The sequence below is a fragment of the Syngnathus leptorhynchus genome, chromosome 12 (genome assembly GCF_054491065.1).
Source record: "Syngnathus leptorhynchus isolate UIUO chromosome 12, UIUO_Slep, whole genome shotgun sequence".
Classification (NCBI taxonomy): Eukaryota; Metazoa; Chordata; class Actinopteri; order Syngnathiformes; family Syngnathidae; genus Syngnathus; species Syngnathus leptorhynchus.
This window is the reverse complement of record NC_141206.1, coordinates 8672745-8696670: the sequence shown is the minus strand read 5'-3', so window position 1 is coordinate 8696670 and position 23926 is coordinate 8672745. Positions and strand designations below refer to the sequence as shown.

Genomic DNA, 23926 nt, shown 5'->3' with positions numbered 1-23926 from the left:
CAATAAAAAGATATTTTTAGAAATAATGAATGGCGCATGCTGTTTTTATGTGCAATTAGTCTAAGACTGTGTAAGTCCCCGAGCCTCTCAAAGAGAATAACTTTATTCATTTTCAATTTGATTCTAAAGAAGACAGAAACTTTAAAATGGCTGATTTTTAAGAAATTGTCATTTTTTGCAGTATTTGGAACAAAAAATTTATTGAGGCATCTTGTAACGGTTTCAAGTTTATGTTAATTTCTTTTTCTGCTTGGAAAAACAGATTACTAATTTATTTACTTGGGCTGTCATACAGTTTAATACAAATAAATGACCGTGTATTTTAGATCTGGTTTCACAGGCCTCTGCTTGTCAGAAAAACAATTCCATCTCAGGAGCCAGACATAAAAAAAAAAAAAAAAAGAGTGCACATTAGCCCGATTAAAGAATAGCTTATTGTTAAACAGGAAAATCAAAAGGAAGCAGAAAGGAGGAAGAGGTCTGGCTAAATAATGAAGAGTAATCTGAGCTGCACGCTTTGAAAGCTGGTGTCTCATATCAGCCACTGGACACACAACGTCAGATTTTTACTTTGGAAAAGTCAAAGACACAATTGAATAATGTCCTATATCCATTTATTTATGGAAATACTGTCCTGTTGTAATACATTGAATTCATATGCAACTCCACAAACAACTAATTGCCCTTTAAGAAATAAATCACTGGGTTCATTCCAGAGTATGTGAAAAGAAATCTGAAATACGGTATCCAAAAGAAAGAATGGAAGAAGCGCCAACAATATCAGTTATTTAGACGAACATGCGGAATGTTTAAACAAAGAGGCAGATATGGTTTCAAACATTCTCAAACTACCCCGACTGACCTTACTAGTGTGAGTAAAAGAGAAATATCATGACCTTGACTCTTCGCTGCATTTAAAAACAAGCAAGTCAAAGTAGAATGACATCACTGGCCAATGGCCAATGAACAGCGCACATATACCCATTTTTTTTTTCCCCAGTCAGAAAATAACAGAGTTTTTTTTTTTAGGAACATGCAAAGGTAATGTTAGTCAACTGAGATTTGTATGATGACAAGGAGGAAATCTCAGTTGTTTATCATAGATAGGACCAAGACAACCTCAGTGTAGGTAAGTTTCCACTACACCATTTTTTTCTATGGTTCCAGAAGGATGCAGAAAGGGGCGGGGCATGTAGAGCACTACTTTTGTATTGGTCCATTAGTTCATGGAAGCAGAATTGTTTGAATGATCCACATGCCATTTCCTGCATAGTTTAATTGAAATCGCAAATCAATACCTTTGCACGCCATATATGGAAAAGTTATTCAGTCTTTAAATGCTTAAAACATTCAGTTCAGTTGAAATGCAGATAGCTTGTGGCCATTATAGTCAAAACAATGCAAATTACGCTGAGTGGATCATTCACCTTCCGTATATTTTTTTTTCCACCATGATGGTCCAGGACTCTGCTTTTCAGTCAATAATTTTTTCCGCCTCCGACCGCCAAATCTTTTTTATCATCCTACTGCTCGTCATACTTCTGGAGCGCGTCCTGCAGCTTGGATGTGATTTTTTGGAAAAAGCCAATTTGCTCTCGGAGGTGGTGTTGCATCTGAGCTCGGAAGTCTCGTACGCGCGTGCGGTGAAAGTGCTGGATCTCGGCCAGCGTGGCGCACGAGATGATGTTGCAGCGGTCGTGGAGGTCACCCTCCTGCGCGGGACAGTCCTTCACTTTGGTCAGCGCACCTTAGACAAGATGGAGGAGAAAGCGAGTTACTTTTTAGCTTTCGCTGCCAAGGCAACAAACTGTTTCGCACGGGAAATAAAGTGACGTCAATATGACATTTCTTAAGAACTGAATCTATGAGGAAATGAAAACTGTATGCTTGGCTTATGAAGCGAGACGGAAGATAGATTTTAATGAGAAACTCGTGCAAAATAGCATTTTGACAATAACTGTTATTCAGGGGAAAAACGCTGTTTTTAGCCAAGGAGCTAGCTTGAGAACAGTTAGCCAAAAATGAAGGTTGCTATAGTTAGTCATTTAGTTCATAAAATAAAATAAGCTGTATCTTTTGGAGCATCTAGTCTCTAGGGAACTTTATAAAAGAAAAAGAGCTGTTGGAGTCAATAGTGAAAACTTAATTCTTTTAACACCAGCTAGCCATTAAGGCAGATCTACTTCAGAAAGAAACAGTTTCTTGCTACAGCTGCCTTTACAACAACAAAAAAGTTGCACCCCAGACGTCCTTCCTGACCCTCTGCTGAGTAATGCCTTAAAATGTCTAGTGACTCAACTTTTAAAAGGGGAAGTACAACACTTTTGGCAGACATGAAGGATGAAAAACAGATGAGAAACTGTAGAGTTTAGGGCTAACTTGTAGAAATCGCAAGCTAGTTTACGGCTCACTGTTTGGCTTGCTGACCTTTGTGACTTTGTGTTGTTAAAGAAAGACACAATGATCTTTTTCCCCATCCCGTCAACTTTATCTATGCAATTAAATGAAATAATACGAGACTTTGAACCCCTCGACTGCCATAGCGATTAGCAGCCCGTGATCTGAACTGTGTTCTTTGTACCGTTAGCTGGTGGGAAACGTCTATCTCTTCTCTTCAAATTAGAGAACCAGAAGGAAGAAAGGACGAGGGAGGAAAAAAAAGAGTGGGAGGAGGAGGAGGGGAAAACTAATCCCAGAGAAAAAAAAAAATGGAGCAGTCTCTATTTTGCATTCCTCCAGTCTCAGGGCAACTTTGGACAAGAGGCCGTGGAATCTGCTCTCATTCAAATCAGATGTTAGCCTTTGGACCTGTGGCCTGACGCTGCAAAGCGACATATAGGTCAACAAGATTTTAGAGGTTGTGACGTATTCTTAATATTACTCAGCAGTGACTCATGGAAGATATAGGTCCTAACATCACAAGTTCATGTCGCAATGCCATTTTTGAGCAAGACAAGAACTATCCGTCATTCAATGAAGGTAGTCAAAAGTGGTTTGCGTGGTGTGGATGAGCTCATCGGTCATACTCAGCATAGAGAGAAGGAATAACAAGGCTCGACATTCCTGGACTGGAATGAGGTCAACATCTGTGTTGCTGTATTAGAAACTGCCTTACAAGCTAGCTAGCTAACTGAAGTTAGAAAGAGTTGTCAGTAACGGAGACTATTGGCATTCAAGCTGGAATTGTATCGAGTAAACAGAGTGCTCAGCGCACTATAGAAACGGTGCCTCCAGGTTTGGCAGACGTCAGGACTTTGCATGCCAGCGGAGGCTCCCCTCCTCCCATACCGCGGGGAACCAACAAGCTAACTCCTGTTTGTTGTGTTTGCAGTGTTTTGGAGCCGTTCACTCGAGGCGCTCTCGGTACACAAAAAAAAACGTCTCGATGTTGGGTATCAGTTTTCTGCTCTCACTGAGTTCGTAATAAGTGAAAACAGATGACGTACTTGGTTAGGGGTCGCGGGGTTTGGGGAGTGTTGCCTATAAAGTGTTTCGTAGACGAATAATAAAGGCGAAGAGCCAGATGGCGCCAGCTCAATACGTTTCTTTTTTGGTTCTGTTAAAGGATCGTTATTATTTTACTGACTCTTAGCTTGAACTGGGATTAGGTCTAACTGAATTTTTGTTACCGGTACCCATTTGATACAATTACAGTCCCTAATTTAGGTTGATTAGGGATTCCAAGGTTGTATCATTCCAAAGAACTCACTGCGGAGTCTCCATAGATTCCGTTATGTGAGGTGATGACCCAAACTAAACTCGACACATCTGGAATATGTTTTTCAGATCTGACTTGAAAACCATGCATTGTCTAACCTTTCTGTACATGGACGATGTCAGGAAAGTTGGCCAGGTGTCCTCTGTAGAGATCCAACAGATCAGAAATGGGATCCAGATCCTGGCGTGGTTGATCTGCAAAATAATCCCCGATGGCCTCATAGGCGTCACCGGTATAAGAGATGGCTTTATTCAGACCTCCCGAAAAGGCCTGCTGGTCCAGCTCAAACGCCTGCGAGAGGAGTTTGAAGGATTGTCCGACTTTGTGGTACTCCTTCTTGAATCCTGACATCTGCTTGCGTGCAAATTCGTTGATAGTGGTGTTTACCACTACGATGTTCTCGTCCATCCTTTTTGTGAAGGACTTGAAACCTTCGATTTTGCTCTCCACTTCCTGAAGGTTCAGTGGGACGTCGGGCGTGCTTGATGGAAGAGGACATTTTTTTAGTGACTGAGTACATGCCATCCGGCTTTAAAACGGGATGTCAAACTATCGGCAAACTCTTCATACCTGATTGTGAGGAAGAAATTAGCTCCGACCAGCTCATCCCTCTCTGCTTTCCTCTTGCCCTGTTTCCAGGCTTTCTCGTCGGCTCCGCAAGTGAGGAAATGCTGGAAGACGTCGCAGCGGGCCAGCACAGGGTGGCTGGTCATGTGGTTCATCCACCAGATGAGGCCTTTCCTTCGCTTGGAGATGAAGTCCTCCTCAAAGCGGCCAGTGGCCTGCTTCTCAGGAAGATGTGGAACCGAGATGACCGGGAATCGCTCTACGAGCCGGGCGTACAGCCAGTCGAAATGTTTGTACCTGCGAGGCACGAGGAAATGGAGGTGTGAGAAACTCAACGGTCTGACTTTGGGGAACATACTGTATGCTGAGTGAGAAAAAAAAGACAAAGAAACAATGAGGGAAAAAAAATGCACGAGGGAATTCGAGAGGAAATACGCTATTCCTGAGGCCAATAGGCTACACTTGGCTCTGGTTTTGCCGTTTGCTGAGAACAACAGTGGGAAGAGGCCACAAGCCAAATAAACCTCACAAGTGAGGAAATGGCGAGCAACAAAAAGAAGTGTTTGGTACCTGCGGTTGACTTGAACATTGGTGTGAGTGGGCGTCAGTCCGTAGGACATGTAGCTCTTCATGCCTTTGAACTTTGTCTGCTTGGTCGGGTCGTCGATGGTGCACGTGAAGGGGTACGGGTCGTCTTGCCATTCGGGTCCGTGCTTGCCCATCACCACGCAAATCCTGTCCCCATCTTTGACGAAAGCTGCCGCCTCCCCGAGAAGGAAAGCCTCTCCTCCAGACTTGACAAAAGTTGAGAACCTATTCAGGTTTCTTCCTACCGTGGCTGAGCTCTTGGCTTGAGGTTGCATGGAGCTGCTACGTCGGGCCGGCAGGGTGGTGGTCACCGGATACAAGGAAGAGGGTGAGGTCCCCAGACTTCTTGGAGTCTCGGTGGCCGGGGAACTATCATCCCAGTCGTCGTCCCAGTCGTCATCGCTGCCCTGGCTGGTGTGGAAGCTTCCCCCGCCGCTTCCGACGCTCCCCGCCTCGGGTCCTCGCTGGGAATAGGCATGTGTGGGAGTCACAACTTTGGGGGAGGAGAACCCGTTGTTGTTGTTGGAGGTGATGTGGTCCCTTATGATCTCCACGTAGGAGGCCGGGATGAGGCCAACGTCCCCTCGGCTGTTCTTCCCTTCCAACCAACCTTCCAGCTCCTCCTCGCTGAACAAGCTCACCAGCTCGTTTTCACGAATGGTGATCTCCCCTTGGTTCTCCGAGTGGAAGTCGTACAACACCCTGGCCTGGAGCGCCATTCTTACACAAAGCTTAATTCGCTTACTTGAACTGCTCAGCAACCTCCAAGCATTCCGAGATCTTTGGAGAAACGCGATTGAGTTTGCAGTGCAGAAACTTTTCTGTCCGCGTAATCCCTGCGCGGAACTGGGGGAGGAAAAGTAGCGCAGAAATCTTATCAGATATCCGACAGCGACCTCCTCTCCTCTCGAGCAGCTGCTGCTTCAAATATCATTCGCTTTCCAAGCGCAACTTGGCGATCGGGGGGAAAAAAACTTGACAAGACATCCAATTGATTATATAAAAAAAAAATAGGTTGACAGACCAGCAGTGGATTGCGCGGCTGCTTTATTTCACCGGACCACCCAAAAAAGGGGACTGAAGTGCCTCTCGTTCCCCCCCCGCCCTCCTCTCTCCGGGATGCTTGTAAGTTAAAGGCACCAAGTCCCAACACGTAGAAGAACCGAGGAGGCGGAGTTTGCTGCAAGTTTGGTCAAGTAACAGAACTCGCCACGTTATGTTGAAGCCAAGCAAATCAAAGCAAATCAAAGCAAAGCAGCTATATTTGGCATCACATAGTTACAAAAAAAAAAAAAAAAAACTTTAAAGGCAACATTTCAAGGCAAAGGTTAATAACAGTTCAATACAAGGCAAAAGATTTTAAAATCTTTCAAGCACTTTCCATCGATCCATCTATTGGGTCAAATGTATGTTGAGATAATACTGTCAGTTAAACATGCACTTAATATTATGATATTATTTTTACATTGTAATATTTAATCATGTGCGCTGTGCAGTATATATTTAAAAAGAAATCATATTACATTTGTAATGACAAAGGCAGGAAGCTAGAGGCCAGTGTCACATTACACAATGATTTAAAGAGGACGCGAGAAATGGTGTCAATAGGGTGTAATAACTGATAGTTTGATTATTTATTACATTTTATGGAGCATACTACATATTTAATGAGGTCAGCTAATTTAGCAATTCACTGACATCAATTTCCATCCATTTTCTAAACCATTTCAAACCATACATGTCTTTAAAAACAAATGCATTTCTTCTTTCATTTGTAACGTGTCAATTCAAATCCCTGCATAGTACTTTCGTGTATTAGTACATGAATTGTATTGAAATATGTACACCACGGAAGTGGCAAACGTCATGAGTAGATCGGCTGATTTACCGAGTGTACATGAATGCGCCATTCTTGCGCACAACGGTTGGCACCATCCGAGCGAATAGTGGTGGGGTAATTTGACCTGCGGGTCACTTGGACAACATGACGACCTTAAAATGCCAAAAACTACAAAGCTGAATACTTTGTTAAAGTTTAGAGCCGCTGGTTCAAGTGAGAGAATCTTGCCTGAGCAGCGCGGCATACCTGGGCGAGAAAAGCTTTTCACCTTTTCCGCGTCTTGTCTGCATTATGTCAAAACTACCAGGCAACGCAGGTGTGTCGCTCCTCGGGGACAAGTCGCTGGACTTCTACCGGGACCCGGTGCTCTTCTGCAGGGAGAAGATGCAAAAACACGGCAGTAGAGTGTTTCAAAGCCGCCTGCTGAACAGACCCACCACCTTCGTGTGCTCGGCGCAGGGCATGAAGGAATTGCTGTGCGGTGAGTTTACCTGCATGTCACTCCAATGCAAATTTACAAAAGACTAGTAGTTTGCAAAATGCAATACAATCTAAATACAGTATTCAAAATAAAGCTGCCTTCATTTTATAGTTTGCTTTACTGCACGTCCTCTTTTTTGGGGTCACATTCACTTTGTGATCTTGTTTCGTTTTTTTGCTGGGTTTCCGATCGTGATGTCAAAAATGTAGTCCTAATTTTATTTTAAGTACTAATTCACATCAATGTGATCCGTCATGGGAGAAACTCGTGATGGTCCTGCAGGGGGGCGGGATGAGGATGTTACAGAGACTTTTTGAGCAGCTTAACCTCTAAATTCCTTTGAGAATGTATTATGACACATTAGCAAATGCAATACTTTAACCAAAGTCAGACTAACTGGATAAGTATTACAAATTAACACTATTCTAAAGGGTTTAGATAATTGGATGTAAAAGGTGTGCCATTAAAGATTCAAGCCCATAGAATAGAAGCACTGGCAGAATGAGGATTTTTTTTTTCTTGGGAAACCTGAGTGGGTCACAAGGGGTTTAGACCAAAAAAAAATAATCTGTAAATATCCAAAAGTAAAATATTTGGCATGACACTTAGTGGGGGGGCACTGTGCCCATGTGGGGCCCCCTTTAGCTCTGTCAGTGGATAGGAGCATGACTCAAGTCAACTGAGGTCACCTGACTTTGTCACAGTTAATTCCAGAGTAATTGTGCAATAATGGTTTGTGCTTTGTTTCAGAAAAGTCCAATGTGTTTCTAAAAGATCCGACTGACGTGATGACAGTTCATTCCAGAGAAATTGTGCAATAATGGTTTGTGCTTTGTTTCAGAAAAGTCCAATGTGTTTCTAAAAGATCCGACTGACGTGATGACAAATATGTATGGTGACACCATTGTTACCACAAACGGTAAAAATAATCTCTCACCATTCAATCAAACATTTTTGGTTTGATGACATTTTGGCAAGTGTCAATTCATATAAAAATATTTTCTTTTTTTTTTTCCAGGTGAGGAGGCGTGTCTTCTCCGTCTGTCTTTCACCAGCTTGTTTACAGGAAGTTGTTTAGAATCATCAAGTGATTACATCACCAGGTAGGCGAACTAAGCTGCAGTTCTTGACTGGCTGCTTTGGGTTAAAAAAAGATGACGAAAAAATAATATATATATATATAATTTATTTATCTGTCATCTGAGTTGAAGGTCTCTTGTGAATTGTTGTAAAATGAGAACAGAACTCTGGTTGTGTGACTAATGTATTCAGTCAGTCACAAGAGTAACGTTTGTAATGTAAGACTTCCTCTTTTATACTTTAGAAATTGCATCATGTTTCTCTTCTCTTTTTGTTTTTCCAGTGTATGTGAACGCTGTCTCAAAGATCTTGCCTGCAGGTAATACATATTTGAAATTTAATACAGTCAATCCAAGAATAAAAAGTATTGATGGGGCCTCACATAAAATATATTTAGAAATAAGTAGTTCCAGATGATAACACAGCACCATAATAATTCATTTGAATAAATTAAAAGGTGCAATTTCACGACACGTGTGTGTGTTTTGTGTACAGTGGCGAACCGCGGTGTGTGTACTCGGCATTTAAGCAGCTGGGGACAGAGTTGGTTTTGGGTCTTTTTCTGAACGTGCATGCGGACGAGCAGCCGGAACTTTTCCAGAAAATCACACAGCTCTGCACTCAACACTGGCACGGTAAGAACAACTTGCAAGTTTTTACAACTTGTAAAAATGTTACCGTCTGTGCGCTTTAATAATTTGCTTCTCCAGGTCTCATTTCTGCTCCGGTCAATGTGAAGGTCCCTTTGTGGTCATCTGGTTTTTCCGTAGCCTTGGAAGCCAGAGACCAGCTGCTGGAAATCATCAAAGACAAACTGGAGAATGACGCAGACGGGTGCGTAGGGCGCATCCAAAACAAATCAGATTTACCTGAGCGTTTGGTCATCACTGTTGCTCTCGGCTGTCAATCACCAGGTTTGTAGGCTCGCTGAGGTCACTGCCTCTACCCGGCGCCGATTGCGCTTCCCAGCATCTTCTGCTGTTCATCTCAGCGCTCATCCCCAAAGCTCTGGCGTCGCTACTCACTTCGTTCACTGTGGCTCTAAGTGGGAATGAAAAGGTACAACTACAAAAGAAAAAAAATGGGGATGGAAGTGTGCATAATGCCCTTTGCCGCCCCCGAAGGAAAAAGTCTTAGCTCCGCCAGTGCTTCGCACCCGATCTCCAGTCAAATGTTTTCTTTAAAATACAAAATCTTTTTTTTTTTTAACTTGTCATTTGTTCAGGAGGAAGCTCGCCGACGTGCGTTGGTTGATGCTGATTATCTGCAAGGAGTCCTGCTGGAAGTTCAGAGACTCTGGCCTCCTTTCATTGGTGGACGTAGGATAGCAGAAAGGGTGAGAATCATCTTGCAAAATTTACTCCGTTGTTTTTTTTTCCACAGGTGAATGATCGGAAGACAGTCTAGAATTAAAAACAAGCTATTAAAAAGCTAGTTTGCCAGAATATTTTCGTCTACACGGGGTGTGCGTCTCTGTATGTTGTGAATCTTTCCTGTAGGTGGCGCCACATCGCAATAATTGCAGTTGCTTGTGCTAGTACTTGAAATTTAAAAAAGAAAAAAAAAAAATCATATTTAGCAGTGAACTGTTTGGGGTGGCCATATATTAAATATAAACGATCAAGCAATGTGAAAATGTAAAAAGAATAAAACTCTTAAAAGGCATTTTCTGATGCTGCTTGACATCAGCACTTATCTGTTCATGCCCCAACTATATTTTGATTCCGGCAACCTCATCAAGCGGGTTTACGCAACAGTCCAATCCGAGGCATTGATCCGTCCATTTGATTGATCGAGTCCGCTTTCCCCGGATGGAAGTCGGAGGGGTCGCCGGTGGGGCCGACGTTGCGCTAGTGATGCTGTGAAGCCGAATGGAAAGTCATTTGTCACTTCTGGGAAATGCTTCGGTACACTTTGATTGCCGACGACCTCCGGGGGAACATTTTAGGGAGGGGCGGGGTTCTACATCCTTACATGTTATAAAGCTTGAGGAAATTTTAACAAACCAAACAAACTAACAAGACTGGATTAGTATTCACCGTCACGCGGAAAAAGTAGAAGCGGCGTCAGCTGGAACTAAAATATGCAAGTTTTGCAAACTTGAAAGCGCGTGTGAGTCAGTGAATGAACTCCAGAAGGGCAGTCGTGTCACAGCGAAAACAAGGAGAAAGAAAAGTAGCACATTTTCCACTCCAGCAGAGAGAGGCCGGGGTCCAAATGAGAAAGGGGCTATAAGGGTGTGTGTGTGGGGGGGGGCACTGATTATGTTGGGTGGCAGTCCATTAGCGTAGCCACTAATGGATGCAGTGAAAAGGTGAACTTGGAGGCCAACGCACCGGGTGAGTGGACTTTTTGCCCCAAGGTGACTTTTTTTTACACTAGAGCCCAATGCAAAAAAAAAAGGCCTCAGGAAAGTTTGTCAGTCTTTCAAGTCTTTCATTTCTGTCATAGAATTTAAAATGTGTATCGTGGCTAACCCCCGTCGGTTTGTGTGCGCAGGACACGACGTTGGCAGGTTTCCACGTCCCCAAGGGATACGGCGCCATTTATGTCAGTCATGCGGTCCACAGGGACCCGCAGGTGTTTGAGCAGCCTGACAGCTTCCTGCCAGAGAGATGGAACGGAAGGTGAGCTTCACGCCAAAAAAAAAAAAAAATGAAGGCGGGGCACAAATTGGGTCAACTCGTCAATTCAAAACATACACGGTAGCTATTTTCTGAAAGTGACAAACGAGTGCAAAGCACCCAACCATTCAAATGATATTGTTTCCATGGCAACCAATGAAGATAGATTAACAGTACACACAAACGTGACCTCAAATCAGATTGCCGCACGTTAACGCAACGCAAAGATCGACATCTGCTTTGTTTACATTTTCGCTCTCCATTCACCTGTTTATTTTCATTCACGTGCCTCCTGAAAACTATGAATGCGTTTACGTGGTTGCGAGTCACCTGACGCGGCGTCGACCAATAGGGCCGCTGGCGTGCTAGCAGAGTGGGGGAGAAGTCGTTTTTGCATTTCTTTCCCTTAATGCCTCGTGGAATGGGATGGAATACCCAAAGTGAGTCAGAGCTCAGCAGATCTGATCTCATTTTTTCCTTTTGTGAGCACAGCTCAGAATGAAAATAGGCTCATCCCTGTGAAATAGTCTCCATTAATTTAGGATTTCTATTACTTGATCATAAACCGCCGTTTAATGTGATCTTGAGTAGGGTTTTTGTCTTATACACTTAATTGTGAGATATAAATGCACACAACTATTTAGAATGTAAATATTCTGCAGTAATGGCTTTTTGGGCAGGAAGAAAAAAAAAAAATGAATGAATGCAGCTGCCATGGTAACTCCGGCCACCTCATGCAATGGGGATTTCCCCATTTGTGTGTGTGTGTGTGTGTGTTCTGCTGGAAAATGTTTCCTTTCACGTCATTTGGTCAGTGTCCGAGCCAGCAGTGATGACGCCGGTTGACGTATGTGAGCGCTAAAGGCTAAATATGTGACGACGCTACGAATACGTATTGGTTTTGGCTTCGTTTTGAGTGACACTATCCGAGATATTTGCACGGGTTTGCTCAAAAACAGCACGACTGATGTCTTTATCCTTCCATTGTTCTTGCGGGCTACTTATCCCCCCTCCCCACCCACCACCATCTCCGCTTGTCCATCTGTCAGTTGTCCGTGGGGGTTGCCTTTGCCTGTCGGCCCCGATAGTTGCCAGGCTCCTTTTCTTGCCACCTGCCAGTTCGCTTGAATAACTGCAGTCGTCTTGCATAACAAGCCCACCGCCTATACCGAGTAACCCAATCAATTTTTTTTTTTTTGGTGTGTTTTAGTAAGATAGATGCACATATTGTGTGTCCTCATCCATGTGTGCTTTTCCAGTTTGAAGCAAACAGCAACGTCACCGCGTTATCGCCCTGTCGGGCCGACGCCCACGCAGACTGTGGACGTCGAGACGCGAGTCGGAAATGCTGCCGTACGCAGATAAGGAATCGAGCTACTGCGGCTTGTAATCTCCTTTAGGTCGTAGAACAGGAAGCGTCTTAGTTATCAACACCGTGGTTATAAAAAGTCTACACACCCCTGTTCAAATCTACTGTTGCTCAGCATGTTTTTTTTACGTTGGAGCTTTTGGAAAGACTTCCCTTCTTGTCTCTTGGAATGGTTGTCTGCTCCGCATCCTGCTTCTTAAACGCATGAAATTGTTATTGGAGGGTTGCAGCAAAGGAACACTTACTGCGGCGGCGTGCACAGGAACCGCTAATGCTTCCCGTTTGCCTTTAATCAGAGCTCAGGTTTCAGGATGCATTAGAAGCGATTGTTGGCACACCTGCTGTTCACGTCTGTTTTGTTCAAGTGTATCATAGAAAAGATGTAGGACACGATAAGATATCTGATGGTTCTCGTTTTGCTGCTCTGATTGGCTCAGTGAGTGAAATGTAGCGTGATGCGATTATGTCCAGAAAATCATTGAATTCTTTGTCCTTTAACCCTCTCGGCACATATTTGACATTTTTTGTGCAATCGTTTAACTGTTTTTTTTGTTTTGTTTTTACGTAGGAATGCAGACCACAAGCACTTCCTTTGTTCCTTCGGCAGCGGCTCTCGGAATTGCATCGGTAGTAAACTTACGGACGTCTTCCTGACGGTGAGCATGAAGAAAACACAACAAATGTGAATATATTTTTGGGGAATCTTTAAAACAAACTTGTCATATTGTGACTTATGGTTCAGTTAATACGAATGATGAAATTGTAGTGTTGCCATCGGTATAAAACGGCAAGCCTGAATTCCTACGAGTGGAATTTCCTGCATTTAATTTGCACAACTTGCCGAATCAGCAATTATGCTCAATTACCAGGAACATGTGTACTTAACTAAAACTTATTATTACACAAAGCAATTTAACTTTCTCACTTTCTAATCAAAGCATTTGTAAATATTGCTCAATAGAAAAGCTTTTTTTTTTAGTTTTGGTTTTGTTACGACACCATCGGGATGCAGCAGCTAAAAAGTCAAGCAGGCAAACTCTAAAGATTGAACTTGTAAAAGTTCATTTGGGAATGATTACCCACACCAGTGTCGGGCAAACAACAGGAGAATATTTTAGGTCAATGTTCAACTTGGAAACTTTAAATTTGCATGTAAGCGTTCCAGTTTTGAGTATGTTGCATGGTGCACATATTGTTTTTTTTTTAACCTCTTATCTGAAACTGATTTGATTCATTTGTCCGACTTACATCCCAATGAGAGATTTTGCAAATTGGGCCTAATTACCTGGTTGTTTATATTTGTCAATGGCAACAGAACAGACAGAATCCCTCTTTGCACACGCCAGTGGGCGTGACCAGTGTGAAAAGTAGACCGCGGGGATCTAGGTCATAGATGTGACTCATCGCCCCACACCCCCTCCCTCATCTTCCATCTTCCATTCCATCACTTCTTTCGCCCACTTCGTCTTCCCCCGGCGTGTTCATCCCGGCCTTCCCCCCCCTCCTCTATCGGGATAATCTTCATTCATAAATTAGAGTCGCGGTGGTTAGATATTAACCAATGGCGGCTTTGACACTTACGCAGAATAAAAGAATAAAATGGGATAAAGGTTGTGGTTTGTTTTGGTGCAGGAAGCTTGCGTGTACCTCTTGAAGCACTACGACTGGTGCCTGGACCCGCCGTCACAAAACCTGGACTACAAATGGCTGCCTGTGTCTCGGCCCGCCAGCCCCCCAACTGTTTCCTTCACTCGTACGGAGCCGGACGGGAACGACAGCACGTAGAGACGTGCAGAGTTTTTATGTGTTTAGAGCACACAATTAGGCCGTTAAATCCAAAATGTGCAAAATAGATTTTTTTTTTATAGTAGTTGCCTTAAATATGATCTCTTTGCTGGAGTGTATTCAGCATCTACACATGCGTTGAGGTAAGCCCTCAGATTCCATCAGTGACTGCAAAAGTGTGTGTCCCCCCACCCCATGTCTCCCCTCCTTTTCACCACCTAGCTACCAGCGCTGCTTAGCAACAGTTCGTCATACCGACACTACTGACTTGCTTCATTTTAGCATCCTCGAGCACGTACGCAAACACACACACACACACACGAAGCTGGTTATTTACAAAATAATTATTTGCTGCTCATGAATTGTCACCCAGCGAGGTCAGCTCATATATTTAGGAACTGAGAATCAAGAATTAATGTCCATGGGACAATATTTTTTGGTCATGTTACGCCGTTCACCATCTAACTCTGCTGCTGTAAAATGTTTTTATTTAATTTAATGATGTAGAAATGAAGCTTATTTTATGTGTCGATTGTTATGTAATTTAAATATTACTGAATTTGTCAAGTTGTCCTGATCTTTTTTCTTTCTTTTTTTTTTATGATATAGTAAAATATACTGCAGTGCTCACCTATAGGGAATCAAATCACAAAATTTAAATGCACAAAATTAGTGGTAAAATTTTTAAATAAGCATTTTAAAAAATTACTAATTTAAATAACAATAATGATTGAAAGAAATAAAATGAGCAGTAATCATAAATATTTTACATGCTCGATTATAATATATTTTTCCCCAGCTATTTATTTTTAAATACACATCCACACACGTGCTTGCAGACTCACATCAGAGTGCATCTGGAACCAAGTGAGATTCTGCTTAAGAGTTGGATGACTCACTGTCCTTCATCCACCAGCCAGCCGCATCTCCTAACAACAATTGACGACAACAGGCCGCAGCCACTCGTCCTCCTTTTCATCATGTCTTTTTCCTTCATGTTTTTTTAACCCTGCCGAATCAATTTCAAAGCTTGTGAGCACAAAGGCAGACAAAACATTCAACACGCTGCGCTGTCATCAGAGATGGCGGAAATGAAACGTCTCTGCATTGGCGTCATGATGCCTTCAGTTCAATTTTGACATTGAATGCGCATTATGATTTTTAACATAAAGCTGCAAAAGGTCAGCATAATTGACCCCAAATCTTCAAGTCATGTGATCCAGACATGAGCAATCATGTGTATTGTGTGCAAATCCGCATTTACACGAGAGTCTCTTTGTGCCCGGCGTACAACACAATCAATGCAACTTTGCAAAGAATGTGTTGAGCAGAAGTGGTTTAAGTCATATTTAGCTTGCACGAGCATAAATTACCGCAACACAATGTGACTCATTGAAAAGTGCCAGCTCAAGTGTCCAACTGTGAGCACACAATCGTCTATTCACACATTTCACTCATTAAATACCGTGTTTGACATGAACATTATCCAAAGTTACTAGCGTTAGCTATTACAAAAATTGACACTTTTGTATGACAGGATTTAAAGCCGGGGATTAATTTGAAAGTCTATTTTTGTGACACCTTGGGGACAGCCAGTCTACTACCTGGCAACACACAGTGGCTCCAGATGGCACAACAAAGCCCGGCGTCCATTTTAATGAGAGGAACTAATTATCACATGCAGGCCTCTACTCAGTCACGCACAATAAGTTTGCTAGCTTGCGCAGTCAATACTTGCCAAGATGCAAAAAAAGTACACTTGTGTATAATTTGCGTTTCAAATACAGTGTGTCGTAGCGAGACGAGCATAGATGTTAGCTTAAAACAGGTCAGGCTCCTAAACTAGTACTAGACAGTGTGTCGTAGCGATGGTTAGACGTTAGCTTAAAACAGGTCAAGATCTTAAGCTAATGCCTGCCTTATGTTGAAAGCGAAATACAGACAGTACATAACTCAAAGTAAATTTGTCATCCACACTATCGCTCTCATCGTATTGATGTCTCAGAGCGTTTGTGCATATAGCAACGGAAACCGAGAAACAGATTGTAATCCCCCCGCCCGGAACCACCCGCACACAATCCTCAGTGCTTACTTATGAGCAAGTGTGTTTGTGTGTCCTCAGACAGAAAGGAAGGAAACATCATTAGTCACAGAGGTGCTATCAAGTGGTGTTTAATTGTCTCATTTATCTCGCTGTGCTTGCGACTGCGCTCACATCGTGACATTCATTTGACTGTCAAACTAGCGGCTCACCTCCATTCATTTGCAAGCTAAAAATAGATTTGAGCCATGTTACGTTACCAGATGACCGCGTCGTAAAACACTGGTAGTTCACGTTATCATTCCCTATTAAAATGAATGGAAATGTTCTGTTCATTCTGGCTTTTACTTAATCATCTCCTTTGTCTCTTTTCTATCAGCAGTTTGTGCTTCGGTTCAAGACGATGAAGACATTTTGGACCTGTCACACTGCTGGCTCTTCCGTCTGTCTTCAGTGGTATATGCTCGAGGGGAGGACAAGCAGATGAGAGGTCAACATAGAAAAAAAAAAAAAGAGATTGCACAACAAGAAATATTCAAGCGCATTTGAAAAGATTTGCTCGTTTATCGCACACGGTATCATTTGCAATGATCTTTGAAAGTGAGCGTCCGATTTTTCACGTGAGGCGTAAGCAGGAAGCGTGTGAGGAAAACGAAACGTTGTGGCACATTTCTGCGAGGCGTTGAGGATGTGGCAGATTGTGATAACACTTCAAGGCTTGTGTTTTGTTGTGCGAGGGCACGGGAAGGGAGGGGGGCGAGCAAATTTTTCACTTTAGTGTTGTGTAAGTTCTCGTTGCTTGTCAGGCAACCGGGCAATTGACTCAAAGCGACACAGAGGAAATCCAATCACTTAAATGTGACCGTGTCTCATTAACAAGGACACTCCACTTCCTCTTGTTCCTTCCCCACATCCCTCAGAGTTTTCAACTGTTACCCCCCACCCCACCCGCCGTCCTCGCACACTTTATTCGTGGTCGTTGAATCAATGTGTTGTTGTTTTTTTTCTTTCTAAGGAGTAGAATTAGATAAAGAGAAGAAGGTTCAACAGGAGTTCAAAGCTGTTTACTGTTTTGATCTTTAACAGTATTTTTCTGTTTATAAGGGTGTACCATGAGTGAATTGTAAAAAAAAAAAATAATAATCTGCTGGTTTCTTCACCTTTCACCTAGACAGTCCGGAGTCCTCACATGGGAGGCAGCAGTTACAGCTGCACGCTAGTTTGTTGACGTACGCTTGGCTAATAGGCTGACACGTGCCAACTCTCGCTCTCAATTTCTAAAATGTGAATGACTTGCAAAAAAAAAAACAACAACCATGTATCTCAAAACAAACAGCAAAAATTCCTCCACTCACTATTCTTGGAATTGCATTTGATCAAAAAGATTATGGTTCCCCAAAAATAATCGGTTATATTGATAGAAACATCGTTTTAAATCGGCTTCGGTTACTCTCATTAGCCATACTTATTTGGCTTTTTTTTTATTTATTTTTATGTGGTCAACCTACTAAGTCATGCAGTAAACACAGATTTCAATGGTTAAAGGTTGAAATTAATCGAAGATAGGCATTGCTTTGTTGACTTTTTTCCCCTCATCATACATCCGCCCCCTCAAACATCCCTTTTATTACATTTTAGCTCCAGGGGTGGCAGTGCCCCTGTGCCCCCCCCCCCTCTCGCTCTGCCAATTGATAAAAAACGCCAATGACCTTTCATATGTGTTTGCTGTGGAGCTTCAAGGCTTACCTGTTGGTTCTATATTACTTATTAACCAACACAACATCGACAAATATAAGCCTTTAAAAAAAAAAAAAAATACACACACATGCTTGAGTCCTAATATTTCCATTCCGATGAGCAAGCTTAAAAATATTTTTGTCTTTTTGATGACCAATCCTTGGACTGCATGCAAAATAATGCACTTTTCATTCCATCATAAAGCGCAAGTGAATATGGATCTGACCTCGCCATGGCCCTTTTTTCATTTCCGCTACTCAATTTACCCTCTCACCCTCTCGCTCGCCCTCTCGTAACCCTCCTTTGTCCTCTTTGCTCTCCCTGCATCTCTTCCGCTTGCATCCAGGCATAAACAGCATGTTGGCACTATAACAACACAAGTGTTGCAATTGCAGCACTACTCACCCGGAGTTTAATCATTGGATTATGGGATTAGTGAGTAGCGCAGATTTAGTGTATACTAACATACTGTACATGCGCCATTTTATAAATCTGTCTTATTTTTGATTATATCGGATGTGTTGGGCACATTGTGTACAGACACGATTTACTTCCAACCTTTTGACTTGTGCTTGTATAAATAGTGGAGAATTTAATAATAGCGTTTATTATTCAGTATCCCCAATTAACGTAATGTATTCCCCATTAACTTTGATGTCGATTCGACAGTCGAGGTGGCGAATGTGCAGAGGAGGAAAATGACTGTTTGTACTCGGGAGGTGACTCACGTCGCCATAATGACTAAACACCGTTCACATTTGAGTGTACGTTCTGTTCTATTATTACAATTGTCCACTTAGTCATAATGCATTGAGCACCCAGGATAGAGACATTTCATACAATTACTCAAGTTGCATTTTGGTCACATTTTATTTTATTTTTTTTGCCATCACCTGCAACATTTTTACTTTATATTATTCAATGCACAGAATTGTAAAAAAAAAAAAAAAAAAAAGATAAATAATCAATAATGAAATAAAATAAAATATACATGCTGTCATGACCTTTCTATTTTTTGACCCACGCAGGATGAGGCCCATTATCATCTTTTCACAGTAAACCACCAACAAGCGATCCACTTGTAAAATATGGGCTGTTGCCTGTCTTAACAATATGGAGGATTATGTAACAATTACATAACAAACGTTGGCTGCATTCACATTTCTTTGTGAAAGAATCTAAAGCCCAGAGACAGTCGAGTTGATTTAAAAAAGCAATGAATGGATGCTTAAGCCGATCTTTTTTTTTTTTTCCAGCCTCTCGTAGGTAATTAAAGTATTAGAAGCGATTCTTTGTACAATACGATGCATTACGCTTTCCCTCTGACATCTTTGAGGCAGCAGATTTTTCCATACATGTTTTGCCAACGATGATGAATGAAATGCGTATGTGATGTGGATGATTGTGTGTTGTATTCATGAATGAAATACCACCACAGATGCAGAAAAACAGAAAGGAAGTGAAAGAGATATTTACTAAGTGTGACGTGTGCCTATCCGAACCTGCCCTTCCCCATTTGATGTATTGACGGATGACGACATGCACGCGGGCTATGGACGTGAGGGGATGAATGGATGGATGAGGGAGGGGGGGGGGGGTAGAGGGAGCGATGACATCAGAGTCTCCCCCGCACCAATGGGCTCTAATCTGGCTACCCGTCGTCTCCGCCCCTCCCTCACCTCTCCCTTGTTGCTACGGCAGCTGCAGCATCCCCGCCCGTGCGGCCTATAATTTAGTGTCGGTAGTAAAGCGGGGTAGTGCCTTTCGTGTGTTAATGGAAACGACAATCCCAGCACACGTGATGGCCGCTTACTATGTCCGTCGTCTACTTCCCCTCCCCTGCTCTTCATCATCCCTCGGCCAGTCCGTTCCATCACCGTAAAACGCATATCCGGATAATGTGCGATCCAAGGTCAATCAAAATCCAATTGGGCTTCGTAAACAGGATTTCAGGGAGAGTTTATAGGCAATGGCGGTGACACAGCTTTGCAATTTCTCAGTGCTTTAAAAAAGTGACTTATGCTTCCCTGACGTAAGCATCTCCGAATCATCTCCAGGGTCAATGCCGGAGTAGATTTGAATGCGCCACAGAGAGCGTCAGTGGTAGAAAATCAACGGTGGCCTCCAAAAGCATCATCAAAAATACGAAATGAGTGATGAATGAAAACTTCCACCAAGGACATTTACATTGTTTTTACTGCAAATGGAAAACGCTGGGGGGAGGTTGAAGATGGGCACCTGTGCACTTAGTTGTCGTCATGTTTTTGCATAATAGGATCAACACGCAAATACCTGAGCACGTTCAGCTAAAGATGCAAATTGCTTTCCTGTTGGTAAAACAACACGTAAACGTGTCCGCTTCCTGCAGCTGCACTGCAATGTTGACCTCAAAATTGGAATGCTGGGGTCATTGGAAAGTCCCAAGACACTGCAATAACATGAATTATGAATCTTTCCTTTTATGTTGTATTCTTCTGATGTAGCTTGCATGTTATTGTTATTTGTGACATTTTTTAGTATCTCAGAGCCAATTGAAAGCGAGCATTATATTTGTCAAACTGAGGTGTTTCCTCGTATTTTCATGACAGGCGTCGAAGTCCAATTTCTCCCATCGAGTGCGCTTCCATTGATTTGTTGCGTTTTTGTGAATGGACGGCAGGGGAGGAAGGGGGGGGTGCGAGGCTACATGTCTCGTGATTGGCCGAGGTGGATGATGTCACCTCCGCCGTGACGCCATCCTCCTCATTCATAAAAAAAAAAAAAGGAAAAAGAGTCGAAACAATCGTGAAGAGAAAGCCAGAGTGACAGACAGAAGGGGGGGTTGTGGTAACAATGAGCTCCACGGGTGGCGAGATGCGCGCTTAGAAGAGCGGTGCTGCGGTGCTGGGGGGTGGGCGGGAATCCACGCGGGATCCGGAGCCAGAGGCGAACCAAGCAGCCACAGCAAGAGTCCGCAGAACCAGCAGCACAGCAGCCCCCGAACACGAGCGACCCCTGCAATGGAGGATCTTTGCGAGATGGACTGCCCAGTACTCAAGCGGCTCCTGAAGGAAGACGGAGCACGGTGTCTTCTTCTCGACTGCCGCTCCTTCCTTGCCTACAGCGCTGGGCATATCCGCGGAGCCGTCAACGCCCGCTGCAACACCATCGTGCGCCGCAGGGCTAAGGGCTCCGTGCTGAGCCTGGACCAGGTACTCGCCGGGGATGACGAGGTGCGGGCCCGCTTGCGCTCCGGGATGTATTCGGCCGTCGTGCTGTACGACGAGAGGACCCCCGACGCGGATTCGGTGAAGGAGGACAGCACCGTCAGCTTTGTGCTCCACGCGCTGTGCGGGGACTCCAAGGACACGCACATTTATTTTCTCAAAGGTGAGAAACAGCTGTTCCCATTTGGGCACCTTTTCTCTGAAATCGGGTCAACAAAAAGGCCGTCCATTGCTCGATTTATTAATGTGGTGATTATTCATAGAGAATGCACGACAATCAAGTGAAATATTAATATTTGAATAGGAGCATTTTGCTTGAGAGTCAACATCAGAAGAAAGAGTGCAAGACAATTTCACTAATGCAATTAGGAAAGATTTTGAGAAATGAATTCTAACAGTGTGAAGGCTATTCATTTTGATGCGTTCCGCCATTATTTGATTATATTGTGGTTATCATTTAGCTGCTCGACACATTCTTATTTTGCTTATAGTATTGTAAATTCTAAAAGTAAACGTGAATTTATTATTTAAAAAAAAATCTAAACAATAATCAAATCAAGAATTTACCCAACACAACGTCTCATTTGATATTGTTTCGTTTCAAATTGTTATTTCTGCAGAATAACAGAACACATAAAAAACAATATTTGTCAATTGTCTAACATTTGAAAGATTTTTTTTCAGCGCATTCACACACATTAAAGCGACTTCTCGACTCTGCTATTTAGTTTCCCTATTTTTTTTTTTTAACACACCCACACACACATAGAGTTGTCTTGCTAAGCGCATGAGGTAATGCTCTTACGTTGATGCTACACAAAGCCAGAGAAGAGAAACGCAAATTTAACATTTGATTTCATGTAAGTGTCCATCCTACATTGCTATGTTTAGGCTGTGATGCATTCTTGGTGTGTGTGTGTGTGTGTGTGTGTGTGTGTGTGTGTAAGTGACAGATGCCGTAAAGAGTATGATGTTCGAAATGTGTGTGTGTGTGGCTTCCGGTTCATATGACGAGACCAGAGGATGGTACGGTCAGTCTGCATTAATACGAATCATTTTGAGTCGGGAGGTCACGGTGCTTTTTGAAACCGAGAGCGACCCGATTTCTTCTAGCATTATAATATTTAATGTGTGATGACAGTGATTGATGAATTTCAAAATTTCTTTCCAGGTGGCTACGATCGGTTCTTCTCCGAGTACCCCGAGTTTTGTTTAAAGACCAAGTCCTTGCCCCCGCTCACAAGCCAGTCCAGCGTGGACTCGTCATGCTCGTCCTGCGGGACGCCGCATCACGATCAGGTAAGATCTAAAAATGATTTGTCTCATCTTTCATAATACAGACACCCATGTTGTAGCTAAATCTATTTTTTGATTTATTTTCGTGAGTCACCGCCCCCACTTGACCCCCGATAGCGAAACCAGACGCACACCTTCTTCCACCCGAATAATTAATCCCGCCGCTTCTGTGTGATATTCCAAAAAAGATTCCGTGCTAACAACATGAATAGCAGCGAGCAGTACTTGGACAAACACTCCATTTAAGTGGCAGTTGAATTCAAACACAACGGCAGCTGTTGTCTGTTTGCCTTGCTCAAGGGCATCGCAACCTCTGTTTGCTTTCCCACATTCATTCCGAGTCAATTTTTGCCCGTTAAGCTTGGGCGAGGCCTCGGAGCTGTCGGAAGGCGTCGTTTCCGTGGCGTTGAGATATTTGTCTTATGACAGCCACACTTCACCACTTATTCTCCTCGCCCGCCGTCACTTCCTGTGACCCGCCGGGCCTTATTTTGTTTGTCTGTGTCGATTTCATGCGCCTCTCGCCGTCACATGCGGCCCGGCTTCATTCCCCCCCCCCCCCCCTCCCCGGAACACGGCCGCATCGAGCCGAGACAATCGGGCCTCTGTGTCGTTTTGAAGAAAAGAGATAGTCATGGCCGCGCTGTCAGGTGGAGGCGTCTCGGAGCTTCCGGTGGCGGCGTACAAACAGGATGAGCTAGTTTGGCAACCCGCCGCCCCCCCCCCCCTCCTCTTCCTCACATTACATCTCTTAGTGGTATTGATCACTTCCTGACTCTGACAGCGGTGACATAAACCAACACGGGCCTTGTCGATAGGAACCAAAGATCCAATGATAAATGGAGGGGGGGGGGGACTTCCGCTTTCATATGTTATTGTGGCTTTAAAATTGTATTGCTGTTCATTTATTTCATAAGGTCACGTGAAAAAATGAAGCCCATCAGAAAGTATCAACTTATATCTTAAAATCGTTTTGATTGTCTTTGATTGATTTGGATTGACGATATTCATGGTTAGCCGTTAGCTGCTTACAAATAAAATCATGATGGTTCCTTTTTTTTAACTTGAGTTGTTTTCATCAATCATTGCATTTTTAACATAGTTTTTATTTCTGACTTTCTAAAGAGTATTATTACATTTCTGCCGATGTTACCAAATGTGTCCATTTCAAAACATGGCGATATGTTTTCAGAGTAGCGTTAGGAATTTGAATGAAATGGAAAAGCCAGCAAATCACAAACAAGCATCAATTCATTTGTTGACTTCCTTTTTTTTTTTTAAATGAGAACTGACTTTAACAGTTATTACATTAGCCTTGACGCACACATCTAGTACATAAAACGGAACTAACTTTCACATGCTTTCCGCCACATAATGACATTTTTTTTTTTTTCTCCAATCCATCATGGATGGGTCCGCTGACATTTCCTCAATGTTCTCTCACATGCACTCAGTGACCCTTTACATGACTTGTACAACTCCTGGGATTAATACCATTAAGTCCATACAGAAGTGGAGTCACCCTTGTCATCTGTAGAAAGATCGCCAATGTTGGACACAGAGAATTCTTTGTGCTTCCCATTGAGCCATTCTC

General features: G+C 43.1%; 3 protein-coding genes across 7 annotated transcripts in view; 2 read left to right on the top strand and 1 right to left on the bottom strand.

Moving 5' to 3' along the window:
- Positions 1-211: 211 nt before the first annotated feature.
- On the bottom strand, positions 212-6478 carry LOC147048285 (sorting nexin-18-like). Its single transcript, XM_085926559.1, has 4 exons — positions 4856-6478; positions 4289-4582; positions 3817-4199; positions 212-1747 (listed from the first exon to the last, which is right to left on the bottom strand). The coding sequence occupies exons 1-4, from the start codon at positions 5590-5592 to the stop codon at positions 1524-1526; spliced, it is 1638 nt and encodes a 545-aa protein (XP_085782685.1). The 5' UTR covers positions 5593-6478; the 3' UTR covers positions 212-1523.
- A 146-nt stretch (positions 6479-6624) lies between these two features.
- LOC147048284 (uncharacterized) lies at positions 6625-18747 on the top strand. 5 transcript variants are annotated; one of them, XM_085926563.1, is made up of 12 exons: positions 6625-6926; positions 7021-7194; positions 8036-8113; positions 8213-8297; positions 8558-8593; positions 8770-8909; positions 8985-9108; positions 9189-9333; positions 9500-9610; positions 10774-10901; positions 12836-12923; positions 16476-18747. In XM_085926563.1, the coding sequence occupies exons 1-12, from the start codon at positions 6872-6874 to the stop codon at positions 16578-16580; spliced, it is 1269 nt and encodes a 422-aa protein (XP_085782689.1). In that variant the 5' UTR covers positions 6625-6871; the 3' UTR covers positions 16581-18747. The 5 variants fall into 5 exon arrangements, with proteins under 5 accessions (XP_085782689.1, XP_085782688.1, XP_085782686.1 ...); XM_085926562.1 differs by having other exon boundaries at positions 16473-18747; XM_085926560.1 differs by lacking the exon at positions 16476-18747 and adding an exon at positions 13900-14581.
- A 2003-nt stretch (positions 18748-20750) lies between these two features.
- dusp4 (dual specificity phosphatase 4) overlaps positions 20751-23926 on the top strand; it is an 8437-nt gene continuing 5261 nt past the window's right edge. The window contains exons 1-2 of the mRNA XM_085925567.1: positions 20751-21199; positions 22208-22335. Of these exons, the coding sequence (XP_085781693.1) occupies positions 20830-21199; positions 22208-22335 (498 nt within the window). The 5' untranslated portion in view covers positions 20751-20829. The remainder of the gene's footprint in view (positions 21200-22207; positions 22336-23926) is intronic.